Source organism: Periophthalmus magnuspinnatus, chromosome 9, assembly GCF_009829125.3.
Source record: "Periophthalmus magnuspinnatus isolate fPerMag1 chromosome 9, fPerMag1.2.pri, whole genome shotgun sequence".
Classification (NCBI taxonomy): domain Eukaryota; kingdom Metazoa; phylum Chordata; class Actinopteri; order Gobiiformes; family Gobiidae; genus Periophthalmus; species Periophthalmus magnuspinnatus.
In genome coordinates, this window is record NC_047134.1 from 8,711,258 (window position 1) to 8,730,359 (window position 19,102).

The 19,102-nt window shown below is 39.2% G+C and overlaps 1 protein-coding gene across 3 annotated transcripts in view; it reads right to left on the reverse strand.

Moving 5' to 3' along the window:
• The window catches only part of LOC117375977 (membrane-associated phosphatidylinositol transfer protein 2-like), a 105,695-nt gene that overhangs the window by 23,596 nt on the left and 62,997 nt on the right, over positions 1–19,102 (reverse strand). For all 3 annotated transcript variants that reach the window (XM_055224056.1, XM_033972376.2, XM_055224057.1), the window contains exons 8-10: positions 10,923–11,027; positions 10,776–10,840; positions 3,470–3,714 (exon numbers count right to left, since the gene is read on the reverse strand). In XM_055224056.1, coding sequence (XP_055080031.1) covers positions 3,470–3,714; positions 10,776–10,840; positions 10,923–11,027 — 415 coding nt within the window. The remainder of the gene's footprint in view (positions 1–3,469; positions 3,715–10,775; positions 10,841–10,922; positions 11,028–19,102) is intronic.

A 19,102-nucleotide genomic window follows, 5' to 3' on the forward strand; every position in this document is an offset into this window, starting at 1 on the left:
GCTTTGGTCTGAAATGTGCATATCAACCCAAGACCAAAAGCAAAAGACCTTGTGAAACGAATACTGTACCAACATGGACTGAAAGGCCACTCTGCCAGAAAGAAGCCATTATTCCAAAAGAATTTTTGAAGACATGTCCTGTGATCTAACAAAACTAAAATCATCATCATAAAGCCCTTACCTCAATTGAAATACTATTGAAAATGTATGTGTGGCCTACAAACTTGGTTCCAGTTACCTTAACACCAGTTCTGTCAGGAGAAATGGGTCAATATTCCTGGCAACTATTGTGACAAGCTCATGGAAGGATATCAAAAACGTTTTACCCAAGTCATACAGTTTAAAGGCAATGGTATCAATCACTAATAAAATGTATGAAAACTTCTGACTTTGAAGAAAGTAATAAAAAAATTGTCTAACAAAAATTCTTCTCTCATTATTCTTATTCTTCTCTCATTATTTAGGTCAGTCTTAATTGACCTAAAACAGGAAAGGTTTAGTCTGATTTCATGTCAGACAGTGAGGAAAAAAAGTGCATGCTTCTTTTTACATAGTGCATGTAAACTTCTGGTTTCAACTGTAAGTCTATGGACAGTGGAACTAGGCTTTGTGTAAAACAGGATCAAGACTAACACAGGGATCAAATGTCACTCTGAATATGTGGCTGGGCATTTAGAACAACTAAAAATACACATTCAAGTAGAGTCAGAGCCTCTTTCAGAGACTTGTACCTCCATAACACACACACAATGTCCTTTGACAGTCAGAATCGAGGGTGTGTGCTTTCCAGTACAGTGAAGAAAGCTGACATCTGTGCAGCCTTTGACCACTCAAAGTGCTCAAGGGGTGCATTTTGTTCATGTAATAAGACATTTTATATATATATATATATATATATATATATATATATATATATATATATATATATATATATATATACATATATATATATACATATATATATATATATACATATATATATATATATATATAAAAGATAAATTCTAAATTTATCTTAGTAAGTAAATATTCATTTAAATGCGAGTCTATGAGCTGTATATTTCAAGCTGACAGAATGGAGTTTGAATGAAGTTGGTATGAAAGGCCAAACACAGAAAGGATTTACTGAGTCCCATTGAAATGAACGGGGAAATGGCTGGGGTCAGTGGAACCTCAACAACTTTTTGCTCTCACTCAAAAATCTGACATTTTTCAAAAACAGCACCTACACTAAACTTAGACCACCCCTACCTTCTAATTCACCAAATATTTTTTGTCAATACAGTTATGCAATTTCAATATTATATGGCCTTATAATTTTCAGATAATCAAGGCCTACTAGAACTAAATACACACTGGTACCGCATTTACCTTTCATTTATATTATTCAGAAGTTAGGCAAAAAATAGAGGCCAAAATAAAAAAAATAAAAAATGTCATTTGACCCCAGAGGACCATTTTGAAAAAATGTAAACTTGTTACTAAAACATGGCCTACTAGCCAACATTTTAAAAAATATAATACATTTGGTTACAGTAAAAATAGAGCCCATAATTATAAAAATATGTTATTTTATGGCTGAATTATAAGAGAAACTAATTGGGGTCAAATAGACCCCAGAGGAACTTCAACGCAACTCTATTGGGAGGAACAAACAAGGGTTTTAACACCTCAGACTTTAATACAAATGTTTCCCTCAGTCACAGCTGACACTGGTTTAACTGATTATATGAGCAGATGTCAGTAGGTAATCTGCTGCCATTTGTACAGTGGCTTGGAAAAGTATTCATCCCCTTGGAACTTTTTCACAACCACAAATTTAAATACATTTTCTTAGAATTTTATATGAATGAGCAACACAAAATGGCACACAAGTGTGAAGTGGAAGGAAATATTTTACATGATTTCCAAATTAAAAAAACAACAAAAAAACTTAAAAGTGCAAAAGTCTTCAGTCCCCTTTTTCTTGAATGCAGCCAATTGCTTTTAGAAGTTGCCTGATGATTTTGGAAAGACTGAATGTTGACCTAACGACTAAAAAGAGTGTGTGTGTAATATTGTCTCAGTATAAATGAAGTTGTGCTGTGAAGGCCGCAGAAATTTGTTAAGAGAGTGTTGGGGAGCAAACCACAAAATGAAGTCAAAGGAGCACACCAAACAGGTCAGAGAAAATGTTTTGGTGAAGTTTAAAGAGGGGCTTGGATCTAAAAAGCTTTCCCAAGCATTGAACATCTCAAGGAACACTGTTTAATCCATCATCCGGAAATGGAAAGAGTATGGCACAACTGCAAACCTACCCAGACATGGCCGTCCACCAAAACTTACAGAACGAACAAGAGCACTCATCAGAGATGCAGCCAGGAGGGCCATGGTGACTCTGGAAGAGCTGCACAACTCAGGTGGGGGAATCTGTTCATAGGACAACTATTAGTCGTGCACTACACAAATCTGGTCTTTATGGAAGACTGGCAATAAGAAAGCAATTGTTGAAAATCATCCATACGAAGTCTTGTTTACAGTTTGCTAAAAGTCATTTGGAGGACGCAGCAAATGTGATAGAAGGTGCTCTGGTCTGATGAGACTAAAATCGAACTTTTTGGCCTAAAAGCAAAATGCAACCTGTGAAGGAAAACTAACCCTGCACATTACTCACAACACAGAGAGTGAGTGAGTGAACACACAATCCCCACAGTCAAACATGGTGGTGGCAGCAAAAGGCGATTCCACAAAGTACTGACTTAGGGAGGCTGAATACGTTTGCATGCTGCACTTTTCAGTTTTGTGTTTTTTGGAATATGGAAATGATGTATAATTTTCTTTCTACTTTACACTTATGTACCATTTTGTGTTACTTATTCACATAAAATGCAAATAAAAAAATATTTCAATTTGTGGTTGTGACTTGACAAAATTTGAAAACATTCCAGGAGGATGAATACTTTTGCAAACCACTGTATGTCAAAGGTGTTCCCCCTCTACTGATGGTGCAGTTGGTAAGACACTGAACAGAGGTTCAAATCCCATTCGGCACATGTGCTTGAATCTTGCAACTTTTGTTACCCAACATACTATGTTCTTCACAGCTGGCACCAGTTAACCTTGAGTAGAGAGTGAGTAGAGAAACCCTTTTCAAACTAAAAGCTGTATAAGCCCTATATAAGCCTTTAGTTCAGTAAAGACAGGCAATTCCTGGGCTGAAATCACCCAAATGATTCTAGTCAAGGTGTAGGAACTTTAAAACACAGAGGACTTTCTGTATTACCACATGACATCACAAGGTGGAACAATGTTTTCAGTTGGAGAAAAGACCATAGCTTAAATATGCAGGATTTGTATGAATGAAACAACACAACTCCAGGTATGTTTCTGATGAGGAAATAGCATTATAATGGATAGATAGATCAAAAATAGCGTAATATGGGCCCTTTAACTATTTATCTTCTGGTGCAACCCAAATCCTGTGTCTTACTTAGAAACCAGATTGAAGGCCTCGGCGCAGATGGGTGGACAGGGCACCAGTCGGATGGCAATGCGTCCCAGGGCAGCAGGGTAGTGGACCCTCATGACAGCGTCAAAGGCTGTGCTGATGGTGTTGACATCGGCCTGTTTGCTGCTCTGCTCCCCCCCACCCGTGTCCAGGATGTTCCCCCCGTGGAGAACCAGGATCAGTACGTGGACCTTAGAAGGCTGGAGGCACTGCTGTGATGAGCTCTCCTAGGGGTCAGAAATCAACACAATTACACAGTTAATATTTATAGAAAGTCTTTAATAATCTGGGTACAGTCAATCAGATTATCATAATGAGAGCAGAGACAGTATGCTCACAGGAGGGCAGTCCAAGGATTCTGAGGCTGAGTCATTTCATGAGTCATGATGTTCACACAACAGAATATGGAACAGAGCAGAGGAGACCAGAGGGGACAGAACCTGCACTGGGACAACCGTTCAACATCACATAGGGGGAGGAACACTGGACCACTGGAGAACACTAGGGAACCCTGCTATAAGAACTAAGCATACCCTGGTCCATGTCTGTAGGACCAACCAACAAAATATAGAACTACAGACAAAGTGGCCAAACCTTCTTGTCAGATCTAAGATGCTAAGCAGCTCTGGGCCGGTTAGTACTTTGATGGGAGACTGCTGGGAATACCAGGTGCCTCAGTGGGGCGCCCAGTGTTATTGTGTCATTAGGAAAAATACTTCACCCACATTGCCTGACATGAATGTGGTGTGTGAGTGGTTGGTGAGGCTGATGGTGCAGATTCCATCAGTCTGCCCCAGGGCAGCTATAGCTACAATAGCAGCAGAAATCCCATCACTGAGTGTGGAATGACTTGTAAAGCAACATGTGGCATTGGTCTTATATAGCATCAAGGAAAACGGTACACAAGAAGCTCTGACTGGCTTTATATTTGACAATAAATTATGTGTATTTTCTGGTGGAGTATCTGCCTGAGAAATTTCTCTGCTGCGCTGTGCCAGCACAACATTGCCAGCTCAGCCCTATCTAGGATATAAAAACATGTCATCAGAGGTATAATACTCCTTACAACTGAAGTATGGCCTGATGACACTTAAATGGACAACACTATCACAATGTCTTGAGGGTTTGTTACAACTCCAGCCTGATGTCTCTTTTTACCATTCTCATTCAACACCACCTACTTGTCTTCGTAGAAATGTTTGCTTTTCTTGGAATGTTCCACAGCATGGAATTGAACATACCTACTGTGTATGTATGTATGATTTTTTTTCTGCTGCATACTTGGCCTTGGCTTGGTTTTGCCACCTGCTTGTGGCTTGTTAGTGTCATAATGTGGAACATCACAGGCAAAGCAAGTGTTTCCATGGAAATAAACAGATGATCCTTCACCAAAAAAGTTACATAGTGAACCTTTAAAACTTGAAAATAATCTGGGTTGTAACTTCTACTGCTGTGACTTCATCTGTACACTAACACTTGCTCAAGTGTGCAGTTTTGTGTGGGACTGGTCCAAAACTCCACATGTGCACAGGACACACATCTGGACGTCTTCACGGGGACAGGGGGACACAGGGACAGGGCGAGAGTCCAATGGGGCATTTGGGGGGTCAGTCTGGGCTAGGCCGCGAATTACTTACTGTTACTGTGATGGTGGGAATGGGGGAGCTATCGGCCTGGCCAATAAGAGAGCCACGCATCTGAACACAAGAGGACATATAGGCTCAAGCTCTACCAGCCAACACACACTCACAACACACTGCCGCTGTGGGGGCATCTTCAATCAAATTACTAGCTTGTTATATTTTGGAATATCCTCATAACACTTCAGATACCCTACCTGCTGTAGCAGAGATCCTGTGCATGCAAGTGCACTCTTAGGATCCTGACTTAATAACTTGTGCGTACGAGTTAGTAAGTTGCACACACAAGTTGCTGTCTCATACATGTGAATTACTAAATTGTATGTACAAGTAAAATAAATAAATAAATAAAAATCCCTTGGTGGGTGCTGTAGTATCCTGACATATATAAGATATTTCAAATCCAATGCCAATATACAAGACCAGTCAAACGTTTGGACATACCCTCTCATTCAATCTTTTTTTTTTTTTTTTCTTTTGTTTCTTTCTACATTTTATATACAGTGGCTTGCAAAAGTAAAGTTAAAAAAATATTAAAATTTCTGGTTGTGACTTGATAGAAGTTGAAAAAGTTCCAGGGGGATGAATACTTTTGCAAGCCACTGTACGTACAAGCAGCAAGATATATGGAATCATGTTAAGACATAAAGTTAAATTAAAGCCACAAGCGGCATCGAACAGCACTCGCGGGCCGTACTTCGCACTTGGCCGACTCGACACTCCCTGTGGGTGGCGCTCATGCGCCACTTGCCTCTGTTTTATTGCAGATTTTGGCTGCACCTGTCACCAAACAAAAGACATTGGAAGTGCTGATGCACAAAATGCAAAAACGTGTTTTTTTCCAGGCATCGCCATGGCAACACCGTGCAAAATACAAACTTTTTTGTCACTGTGCCAAATTTGACGTTCCTCAATGAAGTCAAGATGTTTTTATGAGACTTTGAAATGTACGAAAATTTGTACATTTTCACATTATGATAACATGGGCTCTTTCATGCCTCGCCATGACAACCAAGTGAAAGATATGACATGGGTCCAGTTTACTTTTTTGATCGTGATGACATGAAGAGTCAAGGTGCCAAATTTGACATTATTCCATGAAACTAATATTTTTCTGATGAATGGAAAAATTGGGGCGCATTCCCATTAGGATAACATTGGCAGTTTGGCGCATTGCCATGGCAACACGTTGCAAAAAAACTACATGGGTCTGATTGACTTTGATTGGGATGACCCCAAAAAATTTTTCGGCCCTCCATACAAATATATTTGATATTCTGTGCTACCGCGTCAATTTCACAAACAGTAGAAATAGGCCGGAAAGTTTTACAACTGGTCAAATCGGTCTTTGTATATGCAAACGGGAGCAAATTTTGACAATTGAAAATTTCAAAAAATTCCAATGGAATTTTGCGGCTTTGCCACACACAAACCGTGATAGGCATCATCATAAATTGGGTTTTGTTTTTTCATGTTTTTAGGGTAGTTTGAGGGTTCTCTTTCTGGACTTTAATGTTGATGTCAGCAGTGTCACAACTGGGATTTTTTTGTTTTCTGTTTCAGCTGCAGGGACAGCTTGAGTCCCTGCTTAGACTGCTGCCCCCGCGACCCAGCCCCGGATAAGCGGAAGAAAATGGATGGATGGATGGATGGATGTTTCAGCTGCTTTCCTCTAATATTCAACTGTTTGTTGTGCAGAGACTGTCAAATTTATTGTTCCTCATTTACATCTAATGAAAGAGGAGTGGCTTTATTTATTATAAAAACCTTAAAATTCACAATTCCACAGAGAATTGTGATTGTGTTGTAAACATGTAAAACAGAGCAAACAATTGACAGTACTAAAATCAAAGCATATCAGAAAATTTTCCATCCCTCCGAATAACGTCTAGTGACCTCTTCATATTCTACATTTTTCTCAAATTCAAAAAGAACCCGCAATAATCATATCAATGGATGCAGAGGAGTTTAACAGAACAGAACCATGTTTTCTTTTTGAGACTATAAGGGCCATGAATTTTGGTGATAGTATTGTGATAGAAATTTAAGTATATTCTTGTTGTGTTGTTGTGTTTTTAAAAGCATTTGTTCTATGTCAGACTCAGACCAGACATTAACATGTGTGAAGGCTCTGTCTCCATACCACAGGAAACTCATTGTTGTTCTACCTGTCTAAGTTCATTATCATATGGGTGTGAAACAAAAGTCACTCTGCTTTGAAAAGTATGTAGCATTACCACTCTGGTATAAAATAGTCAGAGCTCAGATGCTCGGGAACTGAGACTGGGGTAGATGGGAACTTGGACGGAGACTGGGGGAGATGCCGAAAGGCTGCCAATCTGTGGCCAGGACACACTGGTCCTGTCTGTATCTGTTGTAACAAAGAATACACCTTTTTTCTGTATTTCAAAACTCACCAAGCTTCGCAAGTGGATTACTTTTCATCTAGAGTTGTAATTTTTCTACAGTAGTATACTTGGTTTTATTAAAACTTTATTTGCCCAGATCACAGATTTTGACAATGGGTGCAACAATGGATGGACCTCCCTCTGTCCTTAATTGGTAGGATCAATACAATGAAGATGAATGTTTATTTATTTATTTTATTCCTAGAAAAAATCATTTATCTGTTTTAAAGGCTTTGACGCCAAGATGCCAAGGGTCAAACATGTTACTCTGCAAGCATCATCTTCCAAGGAAGGCTTATTTCTTCCAAATTTTAGAGTTTATTACTTAGCTGCTTAGTTTCTGGTGTTGTGGATTTGATTTCTTTCAAAGGCTGATAAATGACATGGGTCTCCATAGAGCAACAAGGATTAGTCTTCACCATTAATAGTTATACCTTTGTTAGGTGCAAAAAAGAACCTTTCAATACTCGACTAATTATTTCAGTTATTTTTTTTAACCCCTTAGCATTCCGGGTCATTTTGGTGAAATTGCCTTTGTTCTGACCTCTCCAAATTTAAATAATCACCATTATTGAACCCTCAGTAGTAAATGCACAAGTTTGGAGTTTTTGTAAAGGTAACACCCTATAGTTTTACCCACAGGCGTCAGAATCACTGTAAGTTTGTCTGCTGAGCATTTATACACTTTGCCAAAAAAAAATTGTGAAAATGGTGTAGAAAGCTGCAGTAGGGAGCTGGGGACAAAAATACACTATATCTCAACTGACCACTATATCTCAACTGACCACTTACATTTCAAATTTGAGGTCAATACCTATAAAAATTTGAGTTTTACAATCATTTTATCATGAGTAAGTCCAGGCCTCTCCAAACCTATCCGAATGAAGACATTTGGAGAACGTTTGGAAAAAGTGCAATAACTTTTGAATGTTTCAACCCACAGACATCAGTGAGGGCTCTACTGAAAACTCACACTGATAGGAATCTGTATCTGCACACCCAGCTGCTCTATTACTGTACATTTATATATCATATCAAAAGACAATATAAAATGTATATTTGTATATAAAATACAGTCAAAACAAGTGCTATGGGTCAAAATAAATATATATTTACAAACCACACACTGCAAACAATCAACAAAATGTAACCAAACACACACTGGAAATTAGGAACACACTGTACATGATTGACAGTGACACATTCTGCAACAGTGGCTCAGTGGTTAGAGCTTTGGTCCCGCAACCTGAAGGTTGGAGGATCGAATCCCACTCAGTAGGCAAGACACCACCCAAGTGTGTGTGCGTGATGATTGGTGGTGGTCGGGGGGCGCAGATTGGCATTAGCTAATGCTAATGATTACAAATGATACACATTTGACCCACAATTAAGTCAATAGCAGAATAAACCACGCTTACCGATCAGGAATAGCATCCACTCCATCAAATCATAAGGTCCCTCTACTCCTGAGTCCACCATGAGATCTTCACTTGGTTCCACAAACCGCTCTGGGTCCGAGATGCCTCTAGTTTAACTTGTACAAACACCCACAGTGTCTTCGGTCGCGCACTTCCTTTGTTTTGTCCGTTTCGTCATGTTTAAAACGCAAAACTGATGCATGAAATTACGCAACACGCGCGCGTAATTTAACGCGCGGATCTTTATATCCAGTCTCGTCTTTTTACGTGCGCAGCAAACTCTGTCTGTTTACAGTAAACCACTGCATGTCATGCACCAGCGTGTTCCGCAGTTCATGGGCTTTAAGAGGAAAACATCACTAAACGTGTGTAATGTAACAGCTTGATTCTACAAGGGGGAAAGTGGGGCGTACTCTTTCAGTCATCTGTAGCACTCATTCACTGTCCGCGGCTCCCGTAACCCACAGCCCCCACCTTATTGGCCAACTTTGGTGTCAATCACAAGCTAACAAGTTTGTTTTGCACTGAGGAACAAAGTTAGCGCTGTCAGAAGTTTATTATGCTTGAAATCGACAAAAGAAATGCAGAGAAGTGACGGAACAGATTTCACTTTCCTGCAGCAGATTGGACATGGAGGCTCTAACTTCCTTTGTGGACATAATTTCTTGACTGGATTATATTCTCTGGACCTTTACGGAACGAATGAGATCAACTTTATGTGAATATGTTGATGTTTGACAGAACCACAGCCCTCAAAGTTAAGTGAAGTCCAAATCCACATTTCTGACTTCTCTTTAAAAACGGCTTTCCTGTCAGCACTGTGGTGATTAGAGGTGTAAATGGTTTACATATTCAGAAAGATGAATGCTGTAGCTTTCATTTGATGTGTAGAGTGTTTGTGTGGGTGAGACAGAAATACACGTACATTGCTGTAAATTTGTAACGTAAAGGCGATGCGGGCGGGCCGTCGGAATGCTAAGTGGTTAAAAAATTGCATGTGCTTTTTTGGTCTGAAGATACAATTATCAGTAAATACACCACTTGAGAAGAATCCCAACATTCCAAGCTAATAGCAGATGGTCTATAAAGCTGGTCCAATAAAGCCATTAAAACAGTTGGTGACCTTAATATCAACAACATATTTGCTGACTTTTGTCAATTATTTCAATTATATGACTTGAAAAACATCATTTTTAAAAGTATTTGTAAATCTGCAATTGGATAAAAAAAAATCTTTTCTAATTAAACCTGACAAATTCTATTTTGAATCGTGTGTTTTTGACATCAAAAGCACCTCAGCACCTCCTGATATTAACTACAGCTGTAGCTTATATGCGTGATAACTTCCCAGTTTATGACAAATCCCCAATTAAGGCAAGATGGGAATCCAACCTAGGATGTGCTTACACAGACGAAAAGCGCCCGTCATTTGAGAGCTTTCAAAAAATGTATAATATGTCATTCTAATGTTATCGGATATATTGTGTTGCTAAAAATATTATTATTAAGCCCGAGCCCATACAGGGCGTAGGGCCTATTGCTTCCACAACAATACAGTCTGTTTTCACGAAGTTGCGTGAGAAGCAAAACACATTTCGAGGTTTTTGTTTTTTGAGAAAATAATCGTGAAAATAAAGAAATATAAATGTCAGTGTAATTCCTCAGTCGTCCAGGTATGCTCCATAGTAAAAGAAAGAAAAATTATGTTTCTTTTACTACAAAAATAAGTTAAAAAGTGTGTCCAAATTTTTGACTGGTAGTGTTTGTCTGACTTTACAAATGTTTCTCGAATGAAATGTTTCTCATCAGTCCTAGATCTTACCTCATCCAACCTCTCTTCACTGATGGTGCGCTCATAATCCACAGACATCTCCTGGAACAGTTCACCTGCATGCACACACAGACACACAGATACATTTAGTCCCTGTCAGAAGCAGAAGGACAGCAGCTCAGAGGGGACATGTCCTACCAGGAGCATCCTCCGTATCCACTGCCTCCATCTTGTCCATCAGGTCATTGGAGTTCCATTTAGTGATCTCTTTTGGGAAGACCTCCTCTCCGTCAGACAGGTCCTCTGAAACACAGGCAGAATACAACTTCTATCACCTCCAGTCATAGATGGATACACGCTAGAAGGCCTTTAGTCGTCCAGGTGATTAATCGTCAGTGGTGTCTTAGTCGACCAAAACTTGTAATTATTTAATTTATATATATATATATATATATATATATAAATATATAAGGCAGATCATGATTCACAAGTTGAATCTGTCTTTATAGAAATATGCATGAACTCCAGTGCAGGTGTAGTCTTGTGAGTGCCATTTTGTCAGATATGCAGGCCGTGTCCCAATTCGCCAAATGCACCTTTTGAAGGGTCCCTTCAAAGTACTCTTCAAAGTGTAGTTTGAAGGTTCCGGTCGAGAATCTGCCCTCCTCAGTGTAGCGGCCATCTTGCTGAAGTGGGACAGGCCTACACCACGGACCGCACTTCCACCGCTGTCTTTGAGCGTACGATACATACATTACGTACGTTATTTTTAATGATTTATTATTTAATAGAAGAAAAGTCAAGATGTCATCACAGCCGTTTCTTTCTGTTTAGATTGAATATCAATAGGCAAATATAACGTGGTAACGAGGTGATTTTTTTACTTAATTGTAGCTACTTCATAACTTAAACAAAATATACCTTGTGAAACAGAGACAGAGGTAACAATATCATTTTTACATTCATAGTCTATAAACCAGAGAACACTGATTAGTGGTACATAAAGTGGGATATTGCAGTTTAATGGTTCGGTATTTTGGCCAGTGGCTACACCACTTTAACAACAGTAGAGGGCACTGTTTCCCTTCTATGCCGTGCCAGTTCTTTTCATCTGATTATTTTAAGGTATTTTCTAGCAGTGCAGCGCTACATCAAGCTAGTGTCTTGATTTACTAACACGAAAGTAAATGACACGTGCCCACGAGGGGCGCAGACCTATGGAATGTACGGAACTCATGAAGATTTTGTGCATGTCTCAGGACTCTCTTCTGTCCTTTCCTGAGAGTCCGTTGCTTCATTGTTTACATTACCTGTGTGGAACTCATTAAACCCTTCTGACTTTACGTTTCAGTCTCTTGGTCTTTGACGCTTACAATAGAAATAAACATTCTTACATTATTCTTATTGCAGTAATAATTTTTAATGATAATAATGTCTTCTTCTTGTCTAGCAATAACTGCACTTTCCTTTATTCCATGTAACTCCTTTTTAATCCTCAAACACACTGTACAGATCTTTATTCAGATTTAACATTTTCATGTTGCAATGTTGTAGATGAGGTAAACCAGTACGAACATTTGAACGTGTATTGCGCAACGGACCCCATTGTCTTCTCTTTTTTGCGTAGCCGCGGTGCATGATGGGATATAGAAGTGCGTGAAGTGTGCACGGATGCACGCTTCGGTTACGTCCGATCTCCATGGAAACGGTGGAAAGAGAAGGGCAGGTTTGTCGGCCGCATTCAGTAGGGTGCGTTGAAATGGGACAGCCCTTGTTGCGCCGGAAATTACGTAACTGCCCTTCGATGCACACTTCGAATGGTGATTCTAAGGCCAGTTTGGCGAATTGGGACACGGCCATAGACATACAGAATAGATTGAAGAGCTTTTGTCACGTCTCCTTTTTAGTCAATTAATCAATCGGCAGGACATGTCTTTAATCCATCAAAAATGTATTTAGTTCACTAGAGCCCTAGTGGACTTCTTCTGATAGAGTCTATGGTGACAAAATGAATTCTAGAAGGCGTAAAACTGAAATAGGACATCACTTACAAAATAAATAAAATAAACTATAAAAGGGCTCTGGATATAGTACGCGATTTGGGAAAAAAATATTGAATTGAATTTTCTGACAACGCATTGTCATTAGATTTGCGATTTATGTTTTAATAATAAGATTCTGTTTAAAGAATATATGAATTTAAGAATATGAACTGACTGATATAAGGACCCCATTTTAGAACATGTTTGTACAGATTTAAACTACAGACTACAAACTACAAATTATGGTACTGCAAAATAGCAGCCATTGATTTGGCTAATTGAGTCCATTCAAATTATGATTTTGATTTGATTGTGACAAATCCTGTAGCCCTATAAAGCACACAAACATTTTTTAAATTATTTACATTGAAATTAATAACATGGTGTTTAAAGATGCATTGCACAACTTTAAAAATGACAATATTTCACTCCTATACATGCTTAAACAATTGCCTGATGCGCAGAACAAGTTAAATTCATCCTTATTTGTCCTGCAAATCACCAAATGCACCCAGAGCCATATAAGCCATTTCATCCACAGAGCTCAAAATCACTAACATGGACTCACAACTTTACAGTCATAACAACGCAGGTTGTAAGTAACTGCATGTCAAACAGCAGCTCTGCAACGCCCACTCGTACAAATATACACGTGGACAAAATTGTTGGTACCCGTCGGTTAATGAAAGAAAAACTCACAATGGTCACAGAAATAACTTGAACCTGACAAAATAGATATAGATTAAAGCCGCAAGCGGCATCAAAATGCCCTCACGGTCCATTCTTCACACTCTGCTGCACTCCCTAAGGGTGGTGCTAATGCGCCATTTGCCTCTATTTTATTGCGGCTTTGGGCTGCACTTGTCATCAAACAAAGTCAAAATACTTTGGAAGTGCTCATGCACAAAATGCAAAAACATGGGTTTTTCCTGGCATTGCCATGGCAATACCGTGCAAAATACAAACTTTGCAACTGAGACTTTTTTGACGGGGACGATCTGAAGAATAATTCAGATAAACTCGTTATAGGACTTTGAAATGTAAGAAAATTATTAAATATTATCAGGATAACATGAAGAGTCATTGTGCCAATTTTCACAATATTCCATGAAACTAATATTTTTCTGATGAATGGGAAAATGTGGGAGCATTCCCATTAGGATAACATTGGCAGTTTGGTGCATCGCCATGGCAACATGGTGCAAAAAACCACATGAGTCTGATTAACTTTATTGATTGGGATGACCAAATGGAATTTTGTGTCAAATTTGGTAATATTTGAGAGAACAAAATTTTCAGCCCTCCATACAAATATATTAGATATTCTGTAGGGGGCGCTATCATGCCAATTTAGGTTCTTTCATAATGAGTAGGTTTAGGCCAGAGAGTTTTACAACTGATTCGAATTTGAGCAAAAATCGGACTTCGCATGCGGAAATGAGAGCAAATTTGGACATGTGAAAATTTCAATTTCATCATAAATTGGATAAGTTTTGATGCCTCACTTGTCTAGATGATATACAGTGATTTTCAGCCTTGCCGGTGGAGCGCCCTCAGAGGAGTTGATTAAAATGCGATGTCAGCAAAAATGCTGAAATTGCATTTTGGAATTTTCAATCCAAGATGGCCGTCTTCCGGTGTGTCATGGGGCGGGACCATAATAATATTTTTGTTTGGCATCACATCACTTGATGAATACGTGTACAGAATTTCGTGGCTCTATGGCAAAGTTGACATCGGGACGTCTCCCATTGACGTAATGTATTTTGACTTTTGCAGGGGGCGCTGTCCCGCCATTTTTTTATGCCCAGTTATGAAACATATAAAAAAATAAATATATCAGCAGACCTGAATTTTGGGCAAAATTGTGTGAGTTTTTGAATATGTTCAGGGGGTCAAATTCCTGCTCAAAGAGCAGAAGAAGAAATTAAAGCCTCAAGCGGCATCGAACGGCCCTCGTGGGCCGTGCTTCGCACTTGGCCGACCCGGCACTCTCTGTGGGTGGCGCTGATGCGCCACTTGTCCCTTTTTTATTGCGGCTTTGGGCTGCACTTGTCACCAAACTAGTCAAAACACATTGGAAGTGCTGATGCACAAAATGCAAAAACATGGGTTTTCCAGGCATCGCCATGGCAACACCGTGCAAAATACAAACTTGGCTCCCTGGACTTTGTTGACAGGGTTGACCTGAAGAATCACTGTGCCAAATTTCACATTCCTTAATGAAGCAAATAAGTCATTATAAGACTTTGAAATGTACAAAAATTTGGAAATTTTCCTATTAGGATAACATGGGCGCTTTCGCGCATCGCCATGGCAACCCAGTGAAAAAAATGACATGGGTCTGATTGACTTTTTTGATCAGGATGACATGAAGAGTCATGGTGCCAAATTTCAAATTATTCCATGAAACTAATATTTTTCCCATGAATGGGAAAAATTGGGAGGTTTCCCATTAGGATAACGTTGGCAGTTTGGTGCATCGCCATGGCAACACGGTGCAAAAAAAAGCATGGGTCTCATTGACTTTATTGATTGGGATGACCCAATGGAATTTTGTGTCAAATTTGGTAACATTTGGAAAAACAAAATTTTCAGCCTTCCATACAAATGTATTTGTTATTCTGTAGGGGGCGCTGTCGCGCCAAATTTATTTCTTTCACAAACATTAGAATTAGGCAGGAAAGTTTTACAACTGATTCGAATTTGACCAAAATCGGACTTTGCATGCGCTAACGGGAGCAAATTTTGTAATTTGAAAATTGCAAAAATCCATCCTAACGATTGAACCAGTGGTTGTATCTTAGAAGAGAAGTCTTTCAAACCTCTGATCTGAGAGCCTGTTCCTCTTTGGAGAGAACACAGTCACGTTTCTGATCAAAACACAACTCGGACCCAATTAGCTGTCAAAGCACGTGTAGACAGGACATCATTTCCCATCATGCATTAAGCGTTTGTAGTCCATGCAGGCGGCCGTAGGCAGTGTCCCAATTCGCAAAACTGGCCTTAGGATCACCATTCGAAGTGTGCATCAAAGGGCAGTTACGTAATTTCCGGTGCGACAAGGGCTGTCCCATTTCAACGCACCCTACTGAATGCACCCGACAAGCCTGCCCTTCCCTTTTCACCATTTCCATGGTGATCGGACGTAACCGAAGCGTGCATCTGTGCACAATTCACGCACTTCTATATTCCATCATGCACCGCGACTACGCAAGAAACAGAAGTCCGCTGCGCAATATATGTTCAAATGTTCGTACTGGTTTACCTCATCTACAACAGTGCGACATGAAACTGTTAAATCTGAATAAAGATCTGTACTGTGTATTTGATGATTAAAAAGGAGGGGAGTTATATGAAATAAAGGAATGTGCAGTTATTGCTAGACAATAAGAAGACATTATTATCATTACAAAATATTACTGCAATAAGAATAATGTAAGAATGTTTGTTTCTATTGTAAGCATCAAAGACCAAGAGAAACATAAAGTCAGAAGAGTTTAATGATCCACACAGGTAATGTGAACAATGAAGCAACAGACTCTCAGGAAAGGATAGAAGAGAATCCTGAGACGTGCACAAAATCTTCATGTGTTCAGGTACATTCCATAGGTCTGCACCCATCTGGTGGCACGTGTCATTTACCTTCGTGTTAGTAAATCAAGATATTAGTTTGATGTAGCGCTGCACTGCTAGAAAATCCCTCACAATAATAAGATGGAAAGAACTGGCACGGCATAGAAGGGAAACAGTGCCCTCTACTGTTATTAAAGTGGTGTAGCCACTGGCAAAATACTGAATTGTTAAACTGCAATATCCCACTTTATGTACAACTAATAAGTGTTCTCTGGTTTATAGACTATGAATGTCAAAATGATATTGTTACCTCTGTCTCTGTTATTACGTTTTCACAAGGTATATTTTGTTAACCCTTTAAAGTTATGAAGTAGCTACAAATGAGAAAAAAAATCACCTTGAACGTTATAATTGCCTATTGATATTCAATCTAAAAAAAAGAAACGGCTGTAACGACAACATCTTGACTTTTCTTCTATTAAATAATGAATCATTAAAAATAACATACGTTATGTACGTATCGTACGCTCAAAGACAGCGGTGGAAGTGCCGTCCGTGGTGTAGGCCTGTCCCACTTCAGCAAGATCCTTATTATTATTATTATTAAGATGGCGGCTACACTGAGGAGGGCAGATTCTCGACCAGAACCTTCAAACTACACTTTGAATTGTACTTCGAAGGGACCCTTCAAAGGGTGCATTTGGCAAATTGGGACACGGCCATAGTCGGTGGAGAGCTGCTGCGCTCGCCTTGCTCAAAAACTTCCCGTTACCGGTGCACATCAGAGCAAGTCGTGGCATCTTGGACACAAAACTAACCGGCATGCACCGCGCACCGATCGACGGCGATCGTATCTGCGCCCGCCTTGCTCATCTCAAACAAGCCTTTTATCTCACCACTAGCCTCCTCTTTTACCAAAGAAACACAACAGCGTTGCAGCTCCCTTGGCTGAGAGACTGCTCTGATGAAGAGCAGAGTGAACTGAATTAATAGTAACGCGCCACATTTTATTGTCAGTAACGGTAACAGCGTTGGGACGTTGGGAAAAGTAATTAGTTAGATTACTCCATTGAAAAAAACAACGCAGTTAGTAACGCCGTTATAGTTTAACTCTGTTATTCCCAACACTGATGACGAAGTCTCCTGAAATGGTTTTCACATCACAGCCAGGGACAAGGAATGCCATATGTACAAAGCAGTGACCAAACAAAGGGTTGATATTTACTGTTTAGTTCATTCCATACATGCCATTCATAGTTTTGATGAATCTATAATGTACGTAATCATGTAAATAAAGACAAAACATAAGTGAAAAAGTGTGTCCAAGCTTTTGACGGGTCATGTATATTAAAACACACACACACACACAATTACACACACTTCCATTCACTCAAAAAATGAAAACACTAAACATAACTATTACAAAGAAATCGACCTGTACCTAGGGTCAAAAAAATAAACAAAACATAAATGAAAAATGTGTCCAAATTTTTGACTGATCATGTACATTAAAACACATACATAATTTCACACACACGCATGCACGCACGCACTTCCATTCACTCAAAAAAAACAAAAAAGAAATAGACCTGTACCTAGAGTCCATCAGGCTAATCTCTTATGTTTCTTTTGTGTCATGGTTTATAAAGTCCAGCTGTTTAAGTAAGCGTGCCCAAATTAGTTTCCATCTGTCTACTGACTTGTTTGTAAGGACATTGTATGAGCTTTAAACCATGTTCCCTCATCATTAGTTTACTCTAAGTTGTATTTTGATTTATTCATGCAACTGTAATCCTGTACTGCAGTGCTTCTCAATTATTTTCTATCATGCCTATAAAGAAGAAAAAATTTATTTCTTTCGAAATAATTAAATTATTTTAATGTTTTTAATTGTATCCTTATTTGAACTATACATATTGTTGGAACAACTGACTGAACCATTTGATACTGAAAAAATAAAATAAAATATAATGAAATTTAATTAAAATTAAATTAAATAAACATCAAATGAATAAATTAAATTTAAATAAATATCAAAATAATACATTAAAATTAAATAAATATCTAATTAAAACAAGCAATTTAGCAATTTGGTACGCCACCTTATATGATGCTAACAGTGCTTGCTGGTTTAAGTGACATTCACAAAGCAGGATGATTGTTGGCAATATTTGGCACGTTTATGCTAAAAAAACTCCAGCGTCTTATCAGCGTGACTGAGGTGTAATCAGGTGGCGCCTTATTTGGCTTCATACTGTCCGCTGCCAACATTTTCAGACACAGCAGACACCGGTCTGTCCTCGTGTCCCACCGGAGTCACGGTGAAGCCAAGTGCTAAATACGCTTCATCAGACTTTCTCGTCTTACTTTTCGGGTGACTTTCGTGCGTCTCATTACCTCCGTCTATCTCCGCCTTTCTTTTCATCCCTGTTAAAATGTTTTCCATATTGTCTCTTTCGCAAAAGTGTCTCTTGTTCACTGTCCTGTGTCACGATCTGTTCGCTCTCTCCTGTTCTTTGCTGTATGCGCGCTGCGTACGCGCTATGTATGGCGTCATTTGGCTATCTTTAAGTTGCAACGCGTATACAGAAATCGTAGCGCGCAGTATCTAAAATTGAGCGGTGAAAATGTGAAAGCAAAGCGCGCATGAGTCTGACCGCGCGCTGTTTACCCTCCAGCGCCCGCTCTCTTTCTACCTGTGCGCGCTACGGTTTTTATTTTCTTTAGCGAGCGCCCGCTTTGGTTATTTTTTCTTCAACA